This window comes from Lissotriton helveticus, chromosome 5_1, assembly GCF_964261635.1.
Source record: "Lissotriton helveticus chromosome 5_1, aLisHel1.1, whole genome shotgun sequence".
Classification (NCBI taxonomy): Eukaryota; Metazoa; Chordata; class Amphibia; order Caudata; family Salamandridae; genus Lissotriton; species Lissotriton helveticus.
This window is the reverse complement of record NC_136065.1, coordinates 2119606516-2119631411: the sequence shown is the minus strand read 5'-3', so window position 1 is coordinate 2119631411 and position 24896 is coordinate 2119606516. Positions and strand designations below refer to the sequence as shown.

General features: G+C 48.4%; 1 protein-coding gene across 7 annotated transcripts in view; it reads left to right on the top strand.

Annotated features, from left to right (window-relative positions):
- The window catches only part of POMT1 (protein O-mannosyltransferase 1), a 68556-nt gene that overhangs the window by 28908 nt on the left and 14752 nt on the right, over positions 1–24896 (top strand). For 6 of the 7 annotated variants that reach the window (XR_013595137.1, XM_078646183.1, XM_078646186.1 and 3 more), the window contains exons 12-19: positions 3089–3181; positions 10197–10293; positions 15069–15161; positions 16361–16481; positions 16708–16805; positions 18597–18710; positions 21955–22081; positions 22803–22980. Coding sequence is in view for 6 of the 7 variants with exons in the window: in XM_078646183.1 (XP_078502309.1) it covers positions 3089–3181; positions 10197–10293; positions 15069–15161; positions 16361–16481; positions 16708–16805; positions 18597–18710; positions 21955–22081; positions 22803–22980 (921 nt within the window). In the remaining variant the exon portion in view is untranslated. The remainder of the gene's footprint in view (positions 1–3088; positions 3182–10196; positions 10294–15068; positions 15162–16360; positions 16482–16707; positions 16806–18596; positions 18711–21954; positions 22082–22802; positions 22981–24896) is intronic. The other variant, XM_078646189.1, reaches the window with a different exon arrangement.

Sequence of the window (24896 nt, the reverse complement as noted above, 5' to 3'; positions counted from 1 at the left end):
ACCAGAGTACCCTGAACAGAAGGGGGTGGAGTGGGATTCCACCAGAGTACCCTGAACAGAAGGGGGTGGAGTGGGATTCCACCAGAGTACCCTGAACAGAAGGCAGTGGAGTGGGATTCCACCAGAGTACCCTGAACAGAAGGGGTGGAGTGGAGTGGGATTCCAACAGAGTACCCTGAACAGAAGGCAGTGGAGTGGGATTCCACCAGAGTACCCTGAACAGAAGGGGGTGGAGTGGGATTCCAACAGAGTACCCTGAACAGAAGGCAGTGGAGTGGGATTCCACCAGAGTACCCTGAACAGAAGGGGGTGGAGTGGGATTCCACCAGAGTACCCTGAACAGAAGGGGGTGGAGTGGGATTCCAACAGAGTACCCTGAACAGAAGGCAGTGGAGTGGGATTCCACCAGAGTACCCTGAACAGAAGGGGTGGAGTGGGATTCCAACAGAGTACCCTGAACAGAAGGCAGTGGAGTGGGATTCCACCAGAGTACCCTGAACAGTAGGGAGTTGAGTGGGATTCTACCAGAGTACCCTGAACAGAACAGAAGGGAGTGGAGTGGGATTAACCAGAGTACCCTGAACAGAAGGGAGTGGAGTGGGATTCCACCAGAGTACCCTGAACAGAAGGCAGTGGAGTGGGATTCCACCAGAGTACCCTGAACAGAAGGGGGTGGAGTGGGATTCCACCAGAGTACCCTGAACAGAAGGGGTGGAGTGGGATTCCACCAGAGTACCCTGAACAGAAGGGGGTGGAGTGGGATTCCACCAGAGTACCCTGAACAGAAGGGGGTGGAGTGGGATTCCACCAGAGTACCCTGAACAGAAGGCAGTGGAGTGGGATTCCACCAGAGTACCCTGAACAGAAGGCAGTGGAGTGGGATTCCACCAGAGTACCCTGAACAGAAGGGGTGGAGTGGAGTGGGATTCCAACAGAGTACCCTGAACAGAAGGCAGTGGAGTGGGATTCCACCAGAGTACCCTGAACAGAAGGGGGTGGAGTGGGATTCCAACAGAGTACCCTGAACAGAAGGCAGTGGAGTGGGATTCCACCAGAGTACCCTGAACAGAAGGGGGTGGAGTGGGATTCCACCAGAGTACCCTGAACAGAAGGGGGTGGAGTGGGATTCCAACAGAGTACCCTGAACAGAAGGCAGTGGAGTGGGATTCCACCAGAGTACCCTGAACAGAAGGGGTGGAGTGGGATTCCAACAGAGTACCCTGAACAGAAGGCAGTGGAGTGGGATTCCACCAGAGTACCCTGAACAGTAGGGAGTTGAGTGGGATTCTACCAGAGTACCCTGAACAGAACAGAAGGGAGTGGAGTGGGATTAACCAGAGTACCCTGAACAGAAGGGAGTGGAGTGGGATTCCACCAGAGTACCCTGAACAGAAGGCAGTGGAGTGGGATTCCACCAGAGTACCCTGAACAGAAGGGAGTGGAGTGGGATTCCACCAGAGTACCCTGAACAGAAGGGAGTGGAGTGGGATTCCACCAGAGTACCCTGAACAGAAGGGGGTGGAGTGGGATTCCACCAGAGTACCCTGAACAGAAGGGGGTGGAGTGGGATTCCACCAGAGTACCCTGAACAGAAGGGAGTGGAGTGGGATTCCACCAGAGTACCCTGAACTGAAGGGAGTGGAGTGGGATTCCACCAGAGTACCCTGAACAGAAGGGAGTTGAGTGGGATTCTACCAGAGTACCCTGAACAGAAGGGAGTGGAGTGGGATTCCACCAGAGTACCCTGAAAAGAAGGGGGCGGAGTGGGATTCCACCAGAGTACCCTGAACTGAAGGGGGTGGAGTGGGATTCCACCAGAGTACCCTGAACAGAAGGGAGTTGAGTGGGATTCTACCAGAGTACCCTGAACAGAAGGGAGTGGAGTGGGATTCCACCAGAGTACCCTGAAAAGAAGGGGGTGGAGTGGGATTCCACCAGAGTACCCTGAACAGAAGGGGGTGGAGTGGGATTCTACCAGAGTACCCTGAACAGAAGGGGGTGGAGTGGGATTCCACCAGAGTACCCTGAACAGAAGGGGGTGGAGTGGGATTCCACCAGAGTACCCTGAACAGAAGGGGGTGGAGTGGGATTCCACCAGAGTACCCTGAACAGAAGGCAGTGGAGTGGGATTCCACCAGAGTACCCTGAACAGAAGGGGTGGAGTGGAGTGGGATTCCAACAGAGTACCCTGAACAGAAGGCGGTGGAGTGGGATTCTACCAGAGTACCCTGAACAGAAGGGGTGGAGTGGGATTCCACCAGAGTACCCTGAACAGAAGGCAGTGGAGTGGGATTCTACCAGAGTACCCTGAACAGAAGGGGGTGGAGTGGGATTCCATCAGAGTACCCTGAACAGAAGGGGGTGGAGTGGGATTCCACCAGAGTACCCTGAACAGAAGGCAGTGGAGTGGGATTCTACCAGAGTACCCTGAACAGAAGGGGGTGGAGTGGGATTCTACCAGAGTACCCTGAACAGAAGGCAGTGGAGTGGGATTCTACCAGAGTACCCTGAACAGAAGGGGGTGGAGTGGGATTCCACCAGAGTACCCTGAACAGAAGGGGGTGGAGTGGGATTCCACCAGAGTACCCTGAACAGAAGGCAGTGGAGTGGGATTCCACCAGAGTACCCTGAACAGAAGGGGTGGAGTGGAGTGGGATTCCAACAGAGTACCCTGAACAGAAGGCGGTGGAGTGGGATTCTACCAGAGTACCCTGAACAGAAGGGGTGGAGTGGAGTGGGATTCCAACAGAGTACCCTGAACAGAAGGCGGTGGAGTGGGATTCTACCAGAGTACCCTGAACAGAAGGGGGTGGAGTGGAATTAACCAGAGTACCCTGAACAGAAGGGCGTGGGGTGGGATTCCACCATGGCACCCTGAGCAGAAAGCAGTGGATGGGAAGGTGCTGAGGTTCTGTTGAACACTGTATGCAGAAGGAATGATTTTCTTGTAGTTACTATTCTTCCACCTTGGTAGGGATGGTGGGTAGATGAACCAGTTTGGCCCACATTTGCTGCTGTGTGAGAGATAGACTAAAGTGCTTTGTTTTTTTAGAATTATTTTCTTACATTTCCTTCCTTCCTTTTCCAGACAGAAGATGGTGGTAAACGACCCTCCCCGCCCAGTGCGACATGGGGATATTGTGCAGCTGGTGCACGGGATCACAGCTCGCTACCTCAACACGTAGGTGCCTATTCATTGTGCAGGGCGAGGGGGTTGTGGGAGAGCCGCAGAGAGGCCATTACATTTCACATGTGCAGCACGTGTGAGGAATTTCATCCCATCCATGCGAATGTATGACATTACAACGCATGCTTTTACATCGCATGCCTTTACAACGCGGTATTTACAATAAATACCTTTACAACGCATAATGCTTTTGGGCGCTGGATAGTGAATAGTTTAATTTACTATTCCAACTCCAGTCCCCGTGGATAGTAGGGAAGGTGTTGGATAGTACATTAAACCTATTCCCTATCCTAGAGCGCCCCCCAGCGCAATGCGCTGTAATGGTTTGCGTTGTAAAAGTTGTGTCGTAAAGGCACTACGTGGTAAAAGTTGCGTTGTAAAGGTTGTTCACCCATCCATGCTGTACCTTAACTTAAGATGCCAACTTTAGGAGCAGGATGTGCTTGAGGTCCTCACTTGGCGGCGACACCTGTGCGCGTTCATTGGTTCTCTTGGTGCTTGTGCGTTGTCGGCCTGCACAGAAGAGCATTGTTTATTTACAGGTAGTGGAGCATTACTTAATGCACTGGTTCAAGAGGTTTGTTTACGCTGGCAGAGCATGTATTGATACTCTTATTATAAAACTACAGCGTGCTGCCGTGGATGCAAGGTCACATATTTGGTGAGTGTGCTATATAAGAAATAGGTTTTTTTCCTACAGTTGATACACGTGTTCGTTTTATTCACTTGAATTGAGCTTTTGGTGTATTTGATTTGAGTTTTCATTTATCAGTGCATTTTATTTGAATGTTGTTTGGTTTCCTTCATGCATGATTTTTGCACTTAAGATAAGAGCTTTTCTTTGTGTAAGAGTTTTGTTTGATTTCATGTATTTTCTTAAATAGCGAAAACCCGGCCCATGTTGTTGGAGTAGTATCCATTGAACACTGTTACAAAAGTTAGTCCTATTTCGACGGCGGAAAACATTCAGGCATGTTTCTCATATTTTTACTCGATGGCTAACAATGGTAAAAGACAGCTGCTCGGGGAACAGCCTTTACGACGCGGCTGTTACACCGCGTGCCGTTCAACGTGGTTTTTTCAACGCAAGTCGTTACCACGACTTGCGCTGGAGGGCGCTGCAGGACTAGGATTTTTTTAATTTACTATCTAACACCTTCCCTACTGTATGTAGGCTGGTGTTTGAATAGTAAATTAAAAAATTCCTAAGTCTGCACCCCTCCAACGCAAGTCGTGGTAACGACTTGCGTTGATAAAACCGTGTTGTAACGGCACGCGTTGTAAAGCCGTACAACCCAGCTGCTCAGTATACAGGGTTGGGTGAACCAAGTTATATTAAGTAACAGATAATAAATGAACATTGAATGAAATGGGTTCAGAGTGGACATTGTGTTTTTATAAAAGTTAGCTCAGCAAGTACCTGTGATCAGGGTTGTCTTTAGCGCTGGTGGCGCCCGGTGTGACAATCACTTTTTGTGCCCCCCACTCCCTATGATCGCCTCCTCGGATTCTCTCACTATCACCTGGCTGAAGTGCCCCTCATCCCTCCAATCATAAGTTATTGCTAAACACAGAACCCCCCACTCCTGAGTTCAGCCCCCCTTCCACAGGTCAGCACCCAATGCGGCCGTACTGCCCCAAAGCCGGCCCTGCCTGTGATACCGAGGATCAGTAATATTAGAGTAAGGCAGGCGTATAGAAAAAGCCGAGGATAGCCAGGCAGAGTAAGAAAGTTGTTATGCCACGGCATGTGGGTGTTGTGCATGACATAGACCAGAAGTGTCAAATATTCAGCAGAGAAGATAAAGTAGTTGGGTGTTTATTTAGGTAAAGATGAGCATATCAGGTACATTAGGTAGAAAGCCAATAGTGTTTATAAGTAGAGAATGGTTGGCGCAATCAATAGTTAAGGGTTTGTACAAGAAACAGGAAGGAGAGGTAACCTAAAAAATGGACAAGTGGCAGAACATGGCTGACCTAATTGACTAAGTAGCAAATAACTGATCAGAATAAAAGCTGTGAACTAAGCCACATAGTAGATTTAAGGATGTTTCCAAATATGGAGGTGGTATCAGAACAGAGGAGAGACCTGATTGTTTTTATATAAGAAAAAACACCACTGAAGAGAGAGAGACAGTTACTGTAGCAATGTATTTTGTTTCTTAAGAAGCAGCTTCTTTTGAAGTGATTTAAAAACCACAAAGAAAGCATTCCTGATTTGAGGAGCAGGAGTAGCCCAAGTTGCAGGTTCTGGGTGAGTTTCCAGAGAGGATTGACGCAGTGTCTTCTTGAATAGAGGTATGGAAAGAGAGCTTTTGATTTTTCATCACATTTTGCATGACCCTCCAGATATAGATAATTTTTGAGTTAGATCTGTTTATATTTTTCAGTCTTTTTTATTTTTCAATTAAAAATGGGGTCCTTGGTGATAAAATGTCAGTGCTAATTTTACCTGAGAAATTGTCAATTTTCACTAGCAAGAGGAACCCTGTGACAGTAATGTTAAAGCACCTTAGAGTCCCTGACGTGCTCCTTAAAGTAGGCGAGGTAGTTCAGATCAGTAAAATTATGAGTACCCGTAGGTAATGTACCAAAGAATACAGGTGGAGGGAGGACCTTCAATATCTTAAGACTTAGAGTTCAGTTGCCCATTTCCTAGTTCACGAGGAGAGTATAGACCTCTTCCCGTACTTATATAAAATTCCACATACATTTCTACTAAAATAAATTCTGCAGCTGAGGGTGGGCATTGACCCTGGTTGTCAAATGTCAGGGCTTAAACTGGAATAGCTGAGAACCATGGTCAGTCCGCCTGTAAGTGGGGTAGGAAATACTCCGTGAGCCACCTATTGTTAGACTGTGTATTCTTCCTGGAGGAACGGAAGAAGATCCTCCGGCCCGTTGTTTTGTGTGGGATACGGTCGAGAGAAATGGGCCTAAACTTGATATGTCGTCTCAGATATCAGGATATAGCCATTGCCACTGGTCAATACCTGCTTAAAATCATAATATCCCATGCTAGACTTCCTTCGTCTTAGTAGTTCAATATTTAGGTTGACGCTCCCTTAAGGTCGGTAGTGTGGTGTCTTCAATTGATAAGTAGACGCTGACCACATTCAGAGGATGCACAGCCAGAGTGGTCCACTTTGAAGCTGTGAACCAGGTTCGAGTCTGGCAGGATGCTCAAACATCCTGGAATTCTTGGCAAATCACCTAATCTCCCATGCCTAAAAATAATGATGTCCGTCTGTAATGCAACTGGTGCTCATTTAAAGCACTCTGCGACCTACGGGTCGAGTTCACGATATATAAAAAAAAGATACGGTCGTGCCGGAGATGGGAAATTTGCCCCAGTCAATAAGGTTGATTAAGAGAGCTCCATGTGACTGTTGTAAATGACTATGCATACTGTACAAAGAAAAACCAAAGGAAATGATGGACGGAGCGTTCACAATACAAGCACTCACCCCCAGTCAACTGATCTGGGTTTAATCCGTCACTGTTCTTTAGCCCACTCTGCCACCCCAGTTCAGACATGGCCATATGCAATTTGAAGGAAACATTATAAAGGAAACATACTATACAAAACAATTGTTTTGTATAGTATGTTTCCTTTATAATGTTTCCTTCAAATTGTTTGTATATACACATGAATACTGGTTGCTCTTTGAAAATAATGTTCTGATTCACTAGTGTGAAAATAAATAAATAAACTAGTGACGCAAATAAAAAATCGGATCTTTATGTCTTATCCATAGGAGTCATTCTAAAAAACAGTTAATTATACTCAGTACTGGCAGTTGTATTGTTGTTTGCTCATGTTAGGCTCCAACATGACTGCGATAAATAGGATGCAAAGAGCACAGAACGCTGCTGCTCGTGTTCTGTTTGCCCTACCCAAAACTTGTCACACGTCCCCCTTTCTCCGACGACTACATTGGCTGCCGATACAGCAACGCATTCAATTCAAGACCCTCTGCCTCACCCATAAAATCTTGTATAGTGCTGGCCCCCAAACTCTGCAGGGACTTTCAGCCTGATTCATGTAGCCATTAGCGCTCGCAAAAGGGCCAGATTCTGAGAATCTGGCCCTTTGCGAGTGCGATTTTTGCATTTGGTATTCATGATACCAAATGCAAAAATCGCTATGTAAGAATTCGCATATTTGCGTGGAATGGCATTTAAGGAATCTCTAATAGAGATTCCTCAAATGCTATTCATGACACAAAACAAAATAGCGATTTTGGACTTTTGGGGCCGCTATTTACCGAGAGGTCAGACCTGTCGGTAAATAGCAAAAACTCAGAAAAATGCTTTTTAAAGCATTTTTCTAAGTTGCATGTTGCACACACACATGTCCTTTGGACATGTGTGTGCGCAACACCTGTTCAAATGTGCATTTTAGGGGTGCTACAGGGTGTCCTTTGGACACCCCTGGCACCCTTAAAATCGCTATCTTATTTGCGAGTATCAAATTGCTACTCGCAAATAAGGGATACTCCCCATTCATTCCTATGGGCCTCTTGGCCCATAGGAATGAATGGGGAGTATTTGCGAGTAGCAAATTGCTACTCGCAAATAAAGAACATGTAGGAATCGCTATTTCATTAGCAATTCCTACATGAATGCCGTTTTGCGTGTCCTCAATAGCGAGTCGCTATGATTCGCTATTAGGGACACGCAAAACGGCATGTACATGAATCAGGCTGTTAGTTCCTTTTATACTCCCACGCGCGCACTCCGCTCAGCGGACCTTTTTCTAGCTCGCACTGTCAGGATTCGGAGGAGTAGAGCTGGTGGCCGCTCCTTCAGGTATCTGGCCCCTAAGCTTTGGAATTCTATCCCTCCAAAAGCTCGGGCCACTTCAAATCACCTGCAATTCCGAAAACTTATAAAAACTTGGCTGTTTGCGTCCATCTAGCACATCCTCTGTTGTACTAGCTTCTGGCATGTCCGCAAGCGCTGGGACGCCCCGTTGCTGGAGTAGCCATGCGCTATACAAGATTCCATAACATAACATAACAAGCACTCACCCCCAGTCAACTGATCTGGGTTTAATCCATCACCGTTCTTTAGCCCACTCTGCCACCCCAGTTCAGACATGGCCATATGCAAATCAGTCATGCATACTGTACTTCATGATGTTTTACTTGAGCAATACGAGTGCCATGTTGCTGGTTAGTTTGGCACTTTCTTTCTTTTTTATGTGTTTTTAATATATGTGGGTTTTTGGGCTGTTGACCTTGTGATGGTTTACTAATGAATTGGGTAATATGCAATATTTCTGTAAGAATTTATTTCTTGAAAATAAAGTATTCTGAATTGAGAGTTAGTTCTCTGGGAGTTTTTAGTTGTGATGGATGACGTTCCTGTGGAGCGATGTTTGTCAGGAGCTATTATTTATGGTCGTCGAGTGTACAAGTGATTGGATCATATTTTTCGCTGCTGATCAGGAATCTAGCAGCCACGCGAAGGGTTGCTCTTAAAGACGGAACTCGGTTTTTGGGAAGCCAGGTAAGGTGTGAATGAAATGACCTACACTCTACTGCTAATTTTGGATATTAATCTGACAGTATGTGCTTCGTGTTTTTGAGCTTTTGAAGTTGGAATCTTAGGAACTTGCCCAATGATTGTATGTTTTCTTTGAAGTGAAGGAGAGAAGGATACATAGGAAATTTTGGTGGAGACCATTTCAGGAGCAATACAGTAGAAGATTTTGATGTTTTTTAAGACATTGACGGTTTTCAGCGGGATGGGGTTTTGAGATGAAATTCAGTCTTTAGAGGATTACATTCTTTAGGTGTTACTGTTCCATACATTTATCAATGTGCTGCAGACATGGATTGCGGAGATCGATCCAAGGGTCTCCAATTTAAGATCAACTTTGGTGTCAATCGTGTTCAATGAAAGGATACACCAAGAGCTTGCAGTGAACCACCCCCTGGCTCGACGTGGATCTTGAAAATATTGGGCTCTAGCATCGAACTCTGAGTGGCACCTCACGTAAAAGGAGTAGGATCAGAGATGCTTTGCCTATTTTTTATTACCCGGGTGCGATTGGAAAGATATAATTGAAACCATTTCAGAACTATTCTATCCCTGGCCATCTTAAGCGGACTTGGGGGGACTTAGGTGCCGAAAGCTACGCCTGTAGAGGCGAGTGCTGTCATCAGTGAGGACTTTAATAGACAAGTTGTAATTATGAAAGTGATGATTAATGTTGTTGATCGAAGGAGCAAGAGATCAGAGTATTTTGGAAGCTGATGAAGAATGTGTTCAGGAAATAAGACCAGTAAATGCTGATGGAATCTAAGATATAGATGAGGTCTTGTTTAGCCTCAAAGAGGTTGTAAATTACACAGTTACCATGAGTGGTGACAGTGACCACATGATGGACTGGTAATGTTGAAAAGGGTTGTTAGTTGAGATGAAGGATGTACGTTCTGTGGTGTTTGTCGGGTCAAATAAGAGTTTTGATACAGTCTCCCTTGAAGATGGTGTCAAAATGGAGGAGGAGGTTAGAAGAGTTCAATTGGCTCCTCTAACGAAACTAATGTAGGAGCCTTTTTTGGTGTATGTAATATAAAATTGTTGATTGATTGGTGTTTGTAATAAAAGAGCCTTATTTAGTGTATTAATTATATAGCTGGAATTTGATTAATGTATGCGGAGCGTTGTTTGATTGAAATTCAATATAAAAGGGTTGTTTGACAGGTACAATTATTATGAGTAGAGTCATTGGTGTATTTAAAATTGGAGCATTGTTTGACCCGTGAATTCAATACACAAGCGTTGATTGGTGGTTTTAATGTGGAAGCATTGTTCAATTGGCGTATTTGATATAGGAGTATTGTTTAATAGGTGTACTTAAAATAGGAGCATTGTTTCATTGGTGTACTTCTCGGAAGAGTGTCGTTTTGATTGGTGCACATCAAATAAGAACACTCATTGTTTTCTAAGAGCATTTCTTGACTGCACTGTGAGGAATTTTCTTGTGATTTCCTTTCAGGCACGACGTTGCTGCACCTCTCTCCATCTACAGCCAGGAAGTGACGTGCTACATAGACTATAATGTCTCAATGCCAGCCCAGAACCTCTGGAAGGTGGTGAGTGCAGGAGATGTATATTATCAATAAAACTTCCTTTTTCCCCTGTGGTTTCTTTGTAGGGGTCACAGGGGCCTGATGGCCCCATCGCCGTTCTCTCTGGCGGCAGACATATTGAAACCGCTTTCCGTGGCGAATGCTGCGGTGTAATATCCTGCACAAAAGCACCGGCTTCTCACGCTGGTCATCTGTGCACACCTCTTATGCTGTGCACCACTGCCCGTGTTTCGTACCACTCCACAGTGCCCGCTCCTCACACTGCCCCCCAGTACCAGCATGTAACTCTCCACACTAGTCTGCTGCCTATACTGCCCAGCAGTGCCAACTTCTAATACGACTTTCTAGTGCCAGCTTCTCACACTGCCCACTATTACCACTTCCTTACACTGCCCATCAGTTCCAGGTTCTCACCCTGCCCACCAATCAATCAATCAAAGCATTTATATAGCGCACTACTCACCCGGAGGGTCTCAAGGCGCTGGGGGGAGGGGGTCCGCTACTGCTCGAACAGCCAGGTCTTGAGCTGCTTCCTGAAGGCGAGGTTGTCTTGAGTCAGGCGAAGGTGGGTCGGAAGGGAGTTCCAAGTCTTGGCGGCCAGGTAGGAGAAGGATCTTCCTCCTGTGGTGGCTCTTCGGATGCGGGGGACGGCGGCGAGGGCGTGGCTGGTCGATCGGAGCTGGCGTTTGGGAGCGTAGAAGTTGAGGCGGCTGTTAAGGTATCCTGGGCCTTGGTTGTGTAGGGCTTTGTGTGCGTGGGTGAGGAGCCGGAAGGTGATTCTCTTGTTGACCGGGAGCCAGTGCAGGTCTCTCAGGTGTCCGGAGATGTGGCTGCGGCGGGGGATGTCCAGGATGAGTCGGGCTGAGGTGTTCTGGATCGGCTGGAGTCTCTTCTGGAGTTTGGCGGTGGTTCCGGCGTAGAGGGAGTTGCCGTAGTCCAGACGGCTGGTGACGAGGGCCTGGGTGACCGTCTTCCTGGTCTCGGTGGGGATCCATCGGAAGATCTTACGTAGCATGCGCAGGATGTTGAAGCACGACGAGGAGACGGCGTTGACTTGTCTGGTCATGGAGAGGGAGGAGTCCAGGATGAAGCCTAGGTTGCGTGCGTGGTCTGTGGGTTTGGGTGCGCTGCCCAGGGCGGGGGGCCACCAGGAGTCGTCCCAGGCGGAGGGTGAAGATCCCAGGATGAGGACTTCCGTCTTGTCCGAGTTCAGTTTCAGGCGACTGTTCATCATCAACTTGGCAACGTCTGTCATCCCTTCGTGTAGGTTGGCTCTGGCGGTGGCGGGGTCGTTGGTGAGGGAGAGGATCAGCTGGGTGTCGTCGGCGTAGGAGATGATGTTGAGGTTGTGCTGGCGTGCGATGGCTGCGAGGGGGCTCATGTAGACGTTGAAGAGTGTTGGGCTGAGCGAGGAGCCTTGAGGAACGCCGCAGATGACTTCGGTGGCCTCCGATCTGAACGGGGGGAGGGGGACTCTCTGTGTCCTTCCGGCGAGGAAGGAGATGATCCACTTTAGTGCCTTCTCCTGGATTCCGACGTTGCTGAGGCGCTGTACTAGGGTACAGTGTCGAAGGCCGCGGAGAGGTCCAGGAGGATGAGGGCCGCTGTTTCTCCGTTGTCGAGCAGGGCTCGGATGTCGTCGGTGGCTGCGATCAGGGCGGTCTCGGTGCTGTGGTTGGCCCGGAAGCCAGACTGCGAGAGGTCGAGGGATCCGTTCGTCTCGAGGAAGGCGGCCAGCTGCTTGTTGACGGTCTTCTCGATGACTTTTGCCGGAAACGGGAGCAGCGAGATGAGGCGGTAGTTCTTGAGGTCGGTGGGGTCGGCTGATGGCTTCTTAAGTAGGGCGCTGAGTTCGGCGTGCTTCCAGCTCTCCGGGAAGGTAGCGGTGTCGAAGGAGGTGTTGATGATGTCCCGCAGGTGGGGTGCGATGACCGCGTTGGCCTTGTTGAAGACGTGGTGAGGGCAGGGGTCCGTCGGAGATCCGGAGTGGATGGAGTTCATCGTGTGGACGGTGTCTTCGGTGCTGATCGGGGTCCAGGCGCGGAGGGTGGTTGTGGGGGGCAGTGGTTCGGTCGTGGCGTGCGTCGGTTGAGTGCTGAAGCTGTTGTGTATGTCCGCGATCTTGTTGTGGAAGTAGGAGGCGAGGGAGTTGCAGAGGTCTTGCGAAGGGGTGATGTTGTTGTTTCCGGCGTTGGGGTTGGAGAGCTCTTTCACGATGTTGAAGAGTTCTTTGCTGTTGTGTGCGTTGTTGTCCAGTCGTTCCTTGAATGCGGTTTTCTTGGTGGCGTGGATCAGTTGGTGGTGTTTTCGGGTGGCGAGCTTGAGGGCAGTCATGTTGTCCGGTGTTGGGTCTCTGCGCCAGGTTTTCTCGAGTGCTCTGTAGTTCTTCTTGGAGCTCTTGAGTTCGTCGTTAAACCATGGTGCTTTCTTGCTGCCGGGTCTGCTCGGTGCCAGTGCCAAATGTTCACCTTTCTGGCTAGTGTCGATGCTAGCCCCTCACCTAGCCACCTGTACTAGCTCTTCACTTTGCTAGATATATTGTATGGCACACTTCAACACTGCATCTGTTAACCTGTGATAGAATAGTGAAAAATAGAATTTAACATGTGTGGATTGTAAGTTATTTAGGGCATTGCATTCTAACAAATGAAACGGGGAGGTGGTGCTGGTCGAACATCGAGACTGATGCGTTTCTTGATAGTTCCACCCACTTGCATTTTCTCCGGTCCCACTGAGATGTTGGGGCTGGTAGCATCAGCCCGTACTAATCACTTCCTGGCATCCACTGATCTAAGAGATAGCTCCCTGTTTTGAGGAGCCCTCCACAGTAATCTCTCCTTGTCTGAGCAAGGGCAGTCTCCGTGCAGCTGCAGTGGTTGCTGGCCATGTAGCTTGGAAAGATAGTCCCGCGTGGGAGGGACACCTTTGAGTCTCCCAGTGTGTTGGAGCCGAGGCAGGTCTCCTGTGTAGACAGAGTAGCAGCAAGAAGTGATTGAAGCGGAGGAGTAAGCGGACTCTGGCTGGCTGTTTTTGTGGAAGCTTTGCTCGCTCAGTGAATGTCAACAGAAGTGCAGGATGGAGGACTTGGACAGCTGGGGCCCAGGACATCATCTCTGCTCTTGAGTGGGTACTACCCTTCTGATGCCGTTGAAGGCGACTGCCTTTTGTAGGTGAGAGGTCTCCCCAGGAGAAAAAAAATGAAGGGGCTAAAATTAAAACTAGATTTCTTCATGCCAAAGCCTCCATTTCAAAGGATCGCATGATTCCACAGAAGATGAGGATGGGGCTGAATCTGCTACGGCAGGTTCTACTTGGGAAAGTCATGCCGATGGAAGGATTACATATTAGTCAAATGTCTGATCAAGCATCAAGACAAAAATGGCCTTGGTGAGGCTAGTGTTGGAGGAATTTAAGATGTACATGACAAACAATAAGTGAAATTCCTTGATAAGTGTTGCAGTTTTAGAGACAGAGAAGGTGACAAGCAAGGCCTGAAGCGCGGTGCAGAGATCATTTAGAAAAACATGTCATTATCACATTCACACGCCTACAGGACACACCGCCCCCAGCTCTAGGTGAGGACATAAGCTTGACACATTGCTGCCTGCAAAAAGAAGTTCTAGACTGATTCTTCCAGCGGGATTGGGCATCTCTAGATTCCCAATGAAGGGGTTGCCGGGCAGTGGCGCCTGTGGTAGAGCTGACAGAGCAGACAGAGGGAATTCATCACAACAACAACAGCAGCTAAAAACTATCCTTCACTTTTCTGGTCTTAGATATGGAAACACATGCACTCAAGTTTGCAGAGGAGACGAGAACTTCAGATGAAGTGCTCTCCGGAGGGCACGAAGCCTCCATACAGCTTCCATCAAAGTTGTGGATGACTTGTTAGAGAGTCTTGAGCCTTCCTCAGGTCACTGCTCCCCAAGACTTTCTGGGCGCGCGAGGCTTGGACAGGCTGGATGAGGCTCACCATAGTTTACATAGAGGCGTCTGTTTGCCTGCTCTACATTATGAGGGTACTTTATTTGAAAATCTGCCATATGATAACTCTGCCTCTGTGTTTTTGAAGATGTTCACAGCTAACATGATTGTCTGGTTGCACCCAGTAAAGATTTCCGTAGTACTTGGGAGGGCCCATAGGCCAGTCTTCCTCCCTTCGCTTCCTCTGTTTAAAGAGTACAGTTCTAGTGTTGGGCGGATCGAGTTGCTTTGTGACCACAGTATCTAATAGCCAGGGTTTTGCTTGTTATTACTTTATTAAACATCATTTGGTAATACGCTGTCTGCTATTTGCATTGAAGCCACAATGTGTCTCTTTATCTTCATAACAACAAACCTAGCAAAAGAAAGGTATTGTGTAGAAAATGAGACAAGAACGTAAAGTGGTTTATTCTCTACTTGCGTAAGCTGTGTTTTGTGGGATGTGCTATATGAAAGTATGTGCCACCCTAACACTAAATGTGTTCTTTCATGACATGCTTGGAGTGGGAGATTATTATATATGTTCTTACTTTCCTCCCTGGCAGACTTCTGTGTTTCCCGTTCTAGATTCCAGCGCCAGGAAGCCGCTTGGTCGCAGTGCGCTTTATTAAGAAATTTTTAACTAACTAAATACTTTGAGATACAACAACTTAAAATGTGAGCAGTGCTTCACATTCAGATGCATGCATCCGTCTTTTAATAATCTTATTTTAAGCATTTCTGGTTTTGATTTCTTTTTCTTAAAGCGAGAATCTTTGCTTATTTTGTTTTGTGCACCTTGCGTTACCTTTTAGGATATAGTTAACCGGGAGTCAGACAAAGATGTGTGGAAGACGATCTTGTCCGAAGTGAAGCTGGTGCATGTGAACACATCTGCAGTGCTGAAGGTAACTAACCTTGGTAGTTGGCACTGTGTATGTGTTTCTGCGAACATCCCTTCGCTATAGCGGCTTCCCATGCGAAACCTTGAAACCACGGTTAGGGAATGTATTCTGGCAACCTTACAAAGAATTATGGATGGCGAGGTTACAAAAGGTCGAAATCATAGTTGCACCTGCCACTAAGTGAACCTTCACATTGACCGCTTTGCCGAATCACCGAAGACCTGACACCCATGCTAGTGCCATTTTAAGATCTTACTAAGCATATCCTATGACTGGGCACCTGGCTCTCTTCCTTGGAGCCCTTAATTGAGCAAGTTTGTACTAGAATTAGGGCACTAGCAGAAATGCCAGTTAGAAGACCCACATTTTATCTTCAGGGAATCCAGTCAGTTTGACATAAAGTCATCATCTGAAGGCCAAAGACTGATCCCTCACGGAGAGGTCTCCAGTACATCACCGTCACGTTTTGCTGTGACTGCGAACCTACATGTTTATGGGTTACGTTTCTGGGTTTCCTCATTACCCCAACTGATATTTTGGGACGGAATTACAAAAACACAAATAGAATCATGCTTGTGTAGACATATTGTTTGCATGGCTTTACAATTTAAAAAATACATATATTTTTTTCTTATTTTTTTGGCATCCTGCAACCAACTTGACTGGCATACATGTGGAGAAATGACTACCTGGCATATGCCTGTCAGCTCTGAACTAGGGATTACATTATTATCTATTTATTTTCTTTACAGCCGAAAAATAATTTTTTTTAGGCATTCCTACCTTGTAAAAAACAAGTAAAAAGAGTGCGGGGGTAAAGGCATTGCCACACCGCTAATATCACCCGCATTGGAGATTCCGTTTTTGTGTGCTACCCTGCATCTGTGACTGCAGGAAATAGAGTCCCCCTCCTATTAAGAATCTGTGTTTTGCCAGCACTGATGCTACTTTTTGCATTTATAATTTTCACTTGTGTGCTCAAAATGTTGTAAGAATTATCCCAGTCTTCACAAATTGTAACACATGTAACCCTGAAGGTGTTAAGATACTCTTGATTGTTATGATGCGCGAGCACATAGCCCATCAAGCTACAGTGTTTGCTTTGCTTTACTCACACCACTCCCTTCACTCCGCATCACCTCTGTGAGTGGCTGCCTGTTGCTGCTGAAAGTGTTAATGTTGTATTGTCGTTGCTTTTGCAGCTCAGTGGCTCGGCCTTACCCGACTGGGGATATCGTCAGCTTGAAGTTGTCGGTGACAAGATGTCCAAGGGGTACCACCAGAGTCTTGTCTGGAACGTAGAGGAACACCGCTATGGGAGAAGTAAAGTATTTTGTCCCTTTACATCCTGTGACCTACTGCTTCTCCTGTAGGGTTAACAGATGACACTATGTCAGTCCAGTCCTGCCTGGACGTTAAATGGACGTGCTTATACTTTCTGGGAGGTGTATTGTTTTACTTAAAAAAACAGTTACACTAAAATACTAATTGTAATGTCTTGGTCAGTCCAGGAGTGGAGACACAACTCTCCCTTTTCTTCCTTTAACAGGCTATGAGCAGTCCGAGCGCGAGGCAGAACTCCAGTCCCCCACCCGCATGGATGTGAGCAGGAACCTCAGCTTCACAGCCAAGTTCATGGAATTGCAGGTAATGCTTGGGTAACTGGAGGCCGGAGGGTCTGTGGTCCCTTACGCCGCCTGCGTGGGTCTCCAAATGTAGTATGAGGTGGAGGGGATTGTGAGGTCTTTCGGTATGTATGAGTAATGGATATTTCAGATATCGTGGTAAAACCGACAATTGTTCCCAATTATTTGATCATTTCATTGGAACATTATAGCTACAGGTCTTAGGAGTGGCTGAAGCGATCACATGACAATGGACAAACTGGCAGCTAAGTATGTGGGGGGGGTCCCAAAGATCTTGGGGAAGGTTAATTCTTGGTCTTTTGAGCCCTCCCTCAAGAAACAGCACATCACTGTTTTTGTGATCCTGCATTATTAGTGGGAAGTGTTTTGGAGTTGTGTGTGGTGAGCAGTGGATTGCTGTTCTTTGAGACTTTGCAGTTAACAAGTGGCACTTATGCGAGTGCAGTGTAGTAGCGTGGGGCGTGATTGCGCATAGGATTATGGGTACCATCCTCGAGGGGGGAATGGATCCTTTGTGTTCTCCAGTTTTAGCGTTATCTGCCTATCGAAACTGTAGCAAGTTGGGCCGGGAGACTTGAGAAGGGCCAGCCTGAAATAGACTCCGAAGAGTAGTGTCAAGATGGTTAAGCGTTAAGGAGCTGAAGTAAAGAAGAGCAGTGACGTGATAGGTGACCTGACCTATCGACAGTAGACGTTCCGGTCTAGGATACTTCATCAGAAGCCAGGTGACTTCCTCTCGCCTCTGGAGTAGTGGACTGTCTCAGAGGCAGTGGACAGGACGGCCACTAGTAGCAGAGCCACTCCACTTATATCCAGTCATTTTCAGGTCATCCCAGATGGATATGTGGGCTCGTTCAGTTCCTTTTTTATGGTCAGAGCCTATTTCATGGACGGGGAGCAGATTGTCCCTTCTTTGAGGTTTTAGATCTCAGGGAAGACAGGTATTTTAATGTGAACTTATTCATGGTGAGTTAGGACCTGGCTGCACAAAGACTGAGTTTGTGTCATTGTTTCTCAGTAGTTTTGTTAGTCAATGTTGTTGTAGTAGTTCTTGTGGGGAGTGTGTAAAGGAGGCGGTGACAGCTTGTGGTTGCTCCAGATTATTGGGAGTGTTTCTATTATTGTCATGAGTTCCACCAGAGCAAAGAATTATGCTCAAGATGTGTCCATTGGGGTGAAAGTAGGGGTAGCCCGAGGTTGGTTACGGAGAGAAGGAAGATGAGAGATATTAAAAGACAAAGAAGGAATAGAGCACCCATAGTGAGAAAGGAAGGGGGGAGAAGAATAGAAAATAAGGCTGGAAGGCGAGGAAGAGGTGAGTCATGGCCTTCATTATGTCTTGTGATGTGGTGTGTATTAGATGTAGCAGAAAGCTGGGGGACAGAAAAGCCTGGAACGCCTGAAAAGATACAATAGATATGGGTGAACAGAATGTTGGGCGGGAACAGAGCAGGATAGGGAGAGAATGCATGAGTGTTTTTAAACATTTTAGAAAGAGGAAGGACAGGGTAGGGTAAGAGGGGACACAGCACTTGGATGGAAAAGGAAGGTTACAGGAGAATGTGGGATAAGGATTAGACAAGGTAGGGTTTATTACAGAGAGGCTGAGGGGTTAGGGAGGGAAAGGAATGGTTGAGGTTTCCATTTTAGATGAAGCATGCCGATTGCACAGTAGGTTTCTCTGTCCCTCCTCTCCTGCTCCACTTCAAGCCGGTCATATGGCAGTGTGGGGGCTTAGAGATCGCCACACCTCGATCAGCCCTCTGACCCTCTTCTTGGTGCCCCCCTGCAGTGGAAGATGCTGACCCTGAAGAGTGAACAGACTGAGCATAAGTACAGTTCGACCCCCTTTGACTGGATTACTATGGAAACCAGCATTGCCTACTGGCTTCACCCTCAGACCTCGGTGAGTATGTAAGGATTGTTAACATGTTTGGCCTACCTACCTCCCCCCGCCCCCTCCTTTGAGTTCCACCACAGCTACTTCTAATCGGGGATTACTTACTGCAGACCATCTGCTTGTCATTGCAATGCTGTGTTTGAGCTGAAATCGTTCTCCGGCTGACCTAGTGCTGTGAGTTTGAGTTTGAAAATATTTATACAGCGCACTGCGGCCAAGCGGCTTCCTGGCGCTAAAAAAGATAGATAGAATCAGATGGAAGAGGCAGCCAGGGAATTACAGAGTGGAAAAGGCTTGGGCGAACAGGTGTGTTTTAAGCGCCTTGCGGAAATGGGAATAGAGAGTGATAACCCGAATGGAGAGAGGAAGACTGTTCCAGAAACGGGGAGCAAGAACAGAAAATCTGGTGCCGCCAGTTCTGGATTTACGAAAGCGGGGAATATTAAGGAGTGCCAGACTGGAAGAACGGAGAGTGCGGCTGGGAAGGTAGTGAGTGATCAAGGAATTGATGAAAGTGGGGGCAGTACAAGCGCGAGCCATAAAGGCTAGGCATCCCATCTTGAAGAGGGTTCTCTGCAAGATGGGAAGCCAGTGGAGGGACTTAAGGAGGGGAGTGGTGTGATGATGTTTGGGAAGTCGGTAGACAAGCCGGGCTGCCTGATTTTGGAGACTATTGTCTTGAGGGCATCAAAAGAAAAGAAGCGGGATACCTTGCGGATGATCCTGAGGGACAGAAAACAGGAAGACACTACAGAGCTAACCTGGGGACGCATGGAGAGGTCCTGACTGATTTTAATGCCAAGAGTTTTTACCGTAGCCGAGGGGACCGGAGGAGGGCCGAAGATGGAAGGCCAAAGCGTGGGCGTCCAATGACTAATGGCATCACCAGTCAGGACGAGCTCCGTTTTGTCCGGGTTGAGCTTAAGATGGTTTTGGTTCATCCACTCAGAAATAAAGATAAGCACAGTTTGAAGTTTAGAAGAGGAGTCAGGAGTAGGAGAAAGGTCAAAAATCAGCTGAAGGTCATCTGCGTAATTATACACGGAGACCTCCATGCTGAGTAGAGAAACAATGAGGGGATAGATATATAAATTAAAAAGAAGGGGGGAGAGGGAGGAACCTTGGGGAACTCCACAGGACACCGGACGAGGGGGGGCGGAAAAGCCTGAAAGGCGAACCGCCTGCGTCCTATCCTGAAGGAACGAGGAGAGCCAGGAGAGAGCGGTGCCCTGAATGCCCGCCGCCCTGACACGGCCGAGGAGGATGGAGTGGTCGACCGTGTCAAAAGCGGCCTGACAAGTCAAGGAGCACCAGGGCCTGAGGGGAGTTGGAGTCTGCCTTGCCCTTCAATTCATCAAGAACAGAGGTGACTACCGCTTCAGTCGAATGGACTGGGCGGAAGCCAGCTTGATGGGAGGCGAGAAGATGGTTATCCTCCAAGTAGGTCGATAGGCAGGAGGTAATGTGGCTCTCCAAGATTTTGCCAAGATAAGGAAGCAGGGAGATGGGCCTAAAGTTGACAGGGAGGGAGGGGTCAGAGCCGGGTTTTTTTAAGATAGGGATGACTGTAGCCGATTTGAACAAGGATGGAACTATGCCCTGGGAGATCGACACATTGAGAAGGAATAGAGGGGGATCGGGACACCCAGTGAACAGCTCTTTCAGTATGCGGGCCGGGCCACAGTCAGCGGGAGAGCCTGACTTGACCTTCCCGAGCAAAGCAAAGAAAGAGTCTCGTGAAATTGGGGGATAGTGATCAAAGGAAGAAAGTAAAGGGGGAAGAGGGGCAGCAGGGAGAGGGAAGGAGGGTGGGTGGGGGAATATTGCGTTTGATATTAATGATCTTCTCAAGAAAGAAGTCATTAAGGGACAAGTAGAGGGATTCAGAGGGGGCGGGGTTAGGGTTTACTCTCTCTGAAGCGGCCAGGCTGTGGACAATGGAGAAGATCTCCCTAGGTTTGTTGGTGGCGGATAAGATTTTGCCCGAGAAGTATTGTAGCTTGGCTGATAAAATGGCTCCTTTGTAGTTTTTCAAGAGGGACTTGTAACAGTCCTTCAGAAGGGGACAATAGGTGCGTCTCCACTGTCGCTCTGCTTGCCGGAGAGCCAGTTTAAGAGTTTTTAGCTCGCAAGAGAACCATTTATTGGCCTCGTGGAGACGGCAGCTGTGCAGTTGACTGACTAGTTCACCTGCTGGTCTGCAAACGTCACTAGCTGCGCAAGAGTCGGGTTTACCCAAACTGGTGATTTGACAACTTTGCCAGCAGTACAGATGTCAGATGTCTTGGTGGTGTAATAGAGAAATGTTTCAGAAATGTCCTGGTGTCCATGGTAACGACACACAAGCAAGCATTCTCTTGGTCACGTTTAGAAACTCAGCCCACCTGGGCCTGCCTGCTCGCATTGTTACTTCCAGGTATTGTGCGTGTCGGAGAGTTTAGGACCGCGCTTGATCCACCTACAGTGGAGTGAGTGTAGACAACTCTTGCAGCTCAGATCATCTTGAAGTTATCAGCACTATTTGCAGTTTTGATCAATTTCTGCTTGGCTGCTGTCTTCGCTTGCTGCTCAGGGGTTGTGGTCTGCAGTCAGTACTACTTACATTTGTCTACACTGCTGGAGTTGAGTCATTGGCAGTTGCTGATTTTGCCGCTACCTGCTTCTGTTGGTGTCCCTTGCAACAGTGGACACAGTTTTTTGATGTAAGAGTTGTGTGTAGCTGTCACTGCTCCTTGGATTGACCCTGCTTGCTCTTAACTGTTTTCACTTACGGCTTCATGCATCTTTTTTTCCTGTCGTTTTGCTGCTGCCAGTGCCTCTTGCTGTTGTCGGCTGCAAACTGTGTCAAAGGCTGCAAACGACTAACATCCTGCTTCTTTCAATCCTATGTGTAAGGGGCAACTCGGTTGTGACTGCCACTGCTACTTGGTGTTGTTGTATACTTGAAAGATGGGCCCACTTTGCTGTTGTAGAAGCCAGATACAGCCATCAGCACTGTTTACAGTCATCAGAACTGCTCTCTGCCACTGTTGTGACGTGCCAATGTTTGTGTTCCTTGCTGCTATCTGTGGTGCTTGCTCCTACCTGCTACCCATGCTAATCCAGCGCCACATCAGGGAGTTGTCGCTTGCAGCTCTTGGGACCACTTGTACCCACAGACAGCTCTACAGCTGTCAGCTAGTACTCACATGGGATCTCGAATTAGAAATTGCTTGTGCGGTATTAACGAGCTTTTGCTCTTTGTCTCCAGGCTCAGATCCAGCTGCTGGGTAATGTAGTAATCTGTTACTCTGCCAACTTTAGCACCATGTTGTATCTGCTGCTGTTCCTTTGGTACCTGCTGAGAAGACAGCGGAAGATTCACGACATCTCCGAAGGTAGGAGTGCGTTGAAGAGTTGGTGAATGTGATGGCGTGTACACTGGCTAGTATGTTGGCTGGCAGGCAGGCACAGATGCATGCTGCACACCCCCCACCACTTTACTGCAGTAGTTTGTGTAGTGCAGTAAATCACGCGCGCCCCCCTTCTTAACCCATGCATCGTGGAGCAGTATTTCACGCACACAGCGAGATGAACAAGAGGGCACCACCTACCAACCATGTGCTTATTCATCGGCCAGGTATGTTAAAGTAAATTCTGCATGAAGTGAGTGCTGTCACATCTCACATAAACTTTGGCAAGCATAACAGCAGCAACAAGCTTGCCAAACCGTCTCTAGACCACATCTCAACTGCAAGCACCTCACTCAACTCTCCCATGTAGGTCATGCCACAACTACATACCTCTTCATCAACACATGCAGGTCCACCTGTAATGGTGCCAGACACTGAGAGAGCTAGAAGGTCACATTAGTGGCTGTTGTATGTTACACAACTGCTCGATAACATGACACCCATTGCCCACCACATCTCACATGCACACACCCTGTACTTGGACGCCACATCTCTGACTCCGTCGCTCACTCTCGCGTTCCAGTGAGGGAGCAGAGGTGCACTCAGCATCCCCACAAGTGCTGCAGTAAACCCTCTTATTCCTCCAACACACACTTCACTATCTCTGACTGCCTCTCACATGCTCTCCTTTGTGCTCATTGTGCAGATTCCTGGCAGACCTGGACGGCGGCGGGGGCTCTCCTCTTGGGGGGCTGGGTGGTGAATTACCTGCCCTTTTTTCTGATGGAGAAGACCCTTTTCCTGTACCATTACCTCCCGGCATACACGTTCCAGGTCATCCTTCTACCCATCGTACTCCAGCACATATATGACCACTTGCTGAGGTATGTAGCGCTCACACCCATTCTTGGCTTTGGAGGCTAGAGGTACCATGAACTACTCTGTATTAGCAGTGCACCAGCGAAGCTGTATGTGTCGGCCCAATAGCAGAACACCAGCAGGTGCTGGTCGGGTTGGTAGCTTTACGCACTACACCAGTGGAAAGAATTGAGGCCACCTAGAAACAGGCTGCCGAGGGGGGCTTGGGGACAAGTTCGGGAGCTCACAATAGGTGGCTCAGGTCACAAGGGCCCTGGGAACAAGGGGGCGCAACCAGTTCGGCGGTACCCATGCTGGGGCGTTAAGGTGCGTGCAGAGTGGAAAGGTCGGTTGGGCTTTGTGCGTTCTTGGGTCTTGCAGTTGTCGGTCTCGCCGGTTGCGGGTGTGAAAATCAGGACTGCTGGGCCACTGTGGAAGTGGGTCTCTGCAGTGCTGACGTCCCTCGATGGCTGCTTTATCTCAGTGTTGTTAGAGTCCTGACTGGACTAATACAGGCCTTGGTTTCTGCAAGCGAACCCATACCCATGGTATTGGTCCTGTGTGGCTCTGGTTGGTCCTGGTGTCCTCTCACTCGGTGGGGGGATCTTACCTTCAGGAGCACTGGTACCTCTGCCTGTGTGGCTGCTGCATCGGGCTGGCTGGGGAGCGGCAAGACTATAAACAAGACTCTGCTTCTTTGGTACCTACAAACTGCAGGGGAAGTAGCTCCTCAACCAAGGGAAATTGCTGGTAATTTGAGATGGGCTGGTAGTCTATTGGGGTTCTTTGTAGTTGGTCAGCTGCAGAACAAGTCACTCGTTCACCATTTTCGAGACTGGTGCAGGCAGGAAGGGTTTTGGCGGCAAAAGTCTACAGCAGCCTTCAGTTCTCGTTGTCTAGCGGCTGTTCTTGGTCCTTTTCTTCTGGATCCGTCAAATTAGAATTTCTGGCATCAGGGGTGCCTCCTAAATACTCAAGTTCGAGGCATGTGGGCTGCTAAATTCATATCTTAGCATTAGATCGCCGCCTAGTGTTGGGCTCGGATGATTGCACATTGTTGTCCTGGAAGAGTCTTCGAAGTATCCTGAGATAGGTGGCTCCTCCCCTGGACTACAGTGCGCATGGGCATCGGCTCCATCCCCAGATTGTTTTTTTCCGCCATTGGGTTCGGATGTGGTCTCGACGTCTTACTGTCGGAACCAAGTAAAACTATCTTTTACCGGCCAAAAGGCCTCGATTTTCTTGCGTCGGTATTGTCTGCGCTCGGTCTCGAGTCTTCCGTCTCTTGAAGCCGGAATAAGCGGAGTTTTCTTCGCTTTCTAAACTTTGAGGCCTTCTCATCGCGACACGACAGCAAGCCTTTACGGACATGGAGCGGAGCCCGTTCAAGTACTGCCCGCTCTGTGGGTCTAAGTACCCACACATCGATCTACACCCTGTGTGTAACAAGTGCCTTTCACCGGACCACGACGACGGCAAGTGCAAGGCCTGTGCACAGTTCCGCTCCAAGAAAACTCTCAAGCTTCGGCGCGCGGTGCGCTTGGAAGCTAGGCAAGCGGCCCCAGATCCGGAGAACATCTTCGGCGACCCGGAGGAAGAGGTCCAGGGTCACCTTCTACAAATCTCCCCATCACAGACGGAGGTCGAGGCGGATCCGGGAGACGACGACGGAGTCGCGGGTCAGGTCCTCGAATACGTCGAAGAGGTAGGAGACGACGATGAGATTTATGGGGCCGCGGCGGACAGCTCTGCGGACGAGCTCTGCCCCGAAAGTTTCGAGGACGACCGGGACACGGGATCGCCTGTCGGCCTTACCCTGGACCCGTTGCAGCAAGCCACAGCCCCGCCTTCGGGCCCGGCTACGGACTCACTTGCTGGGCACAATGTTTCGAAACCGAAACTGAAACCGTCGGGGTCGTCATCACCTAAAATGGCCGACCCG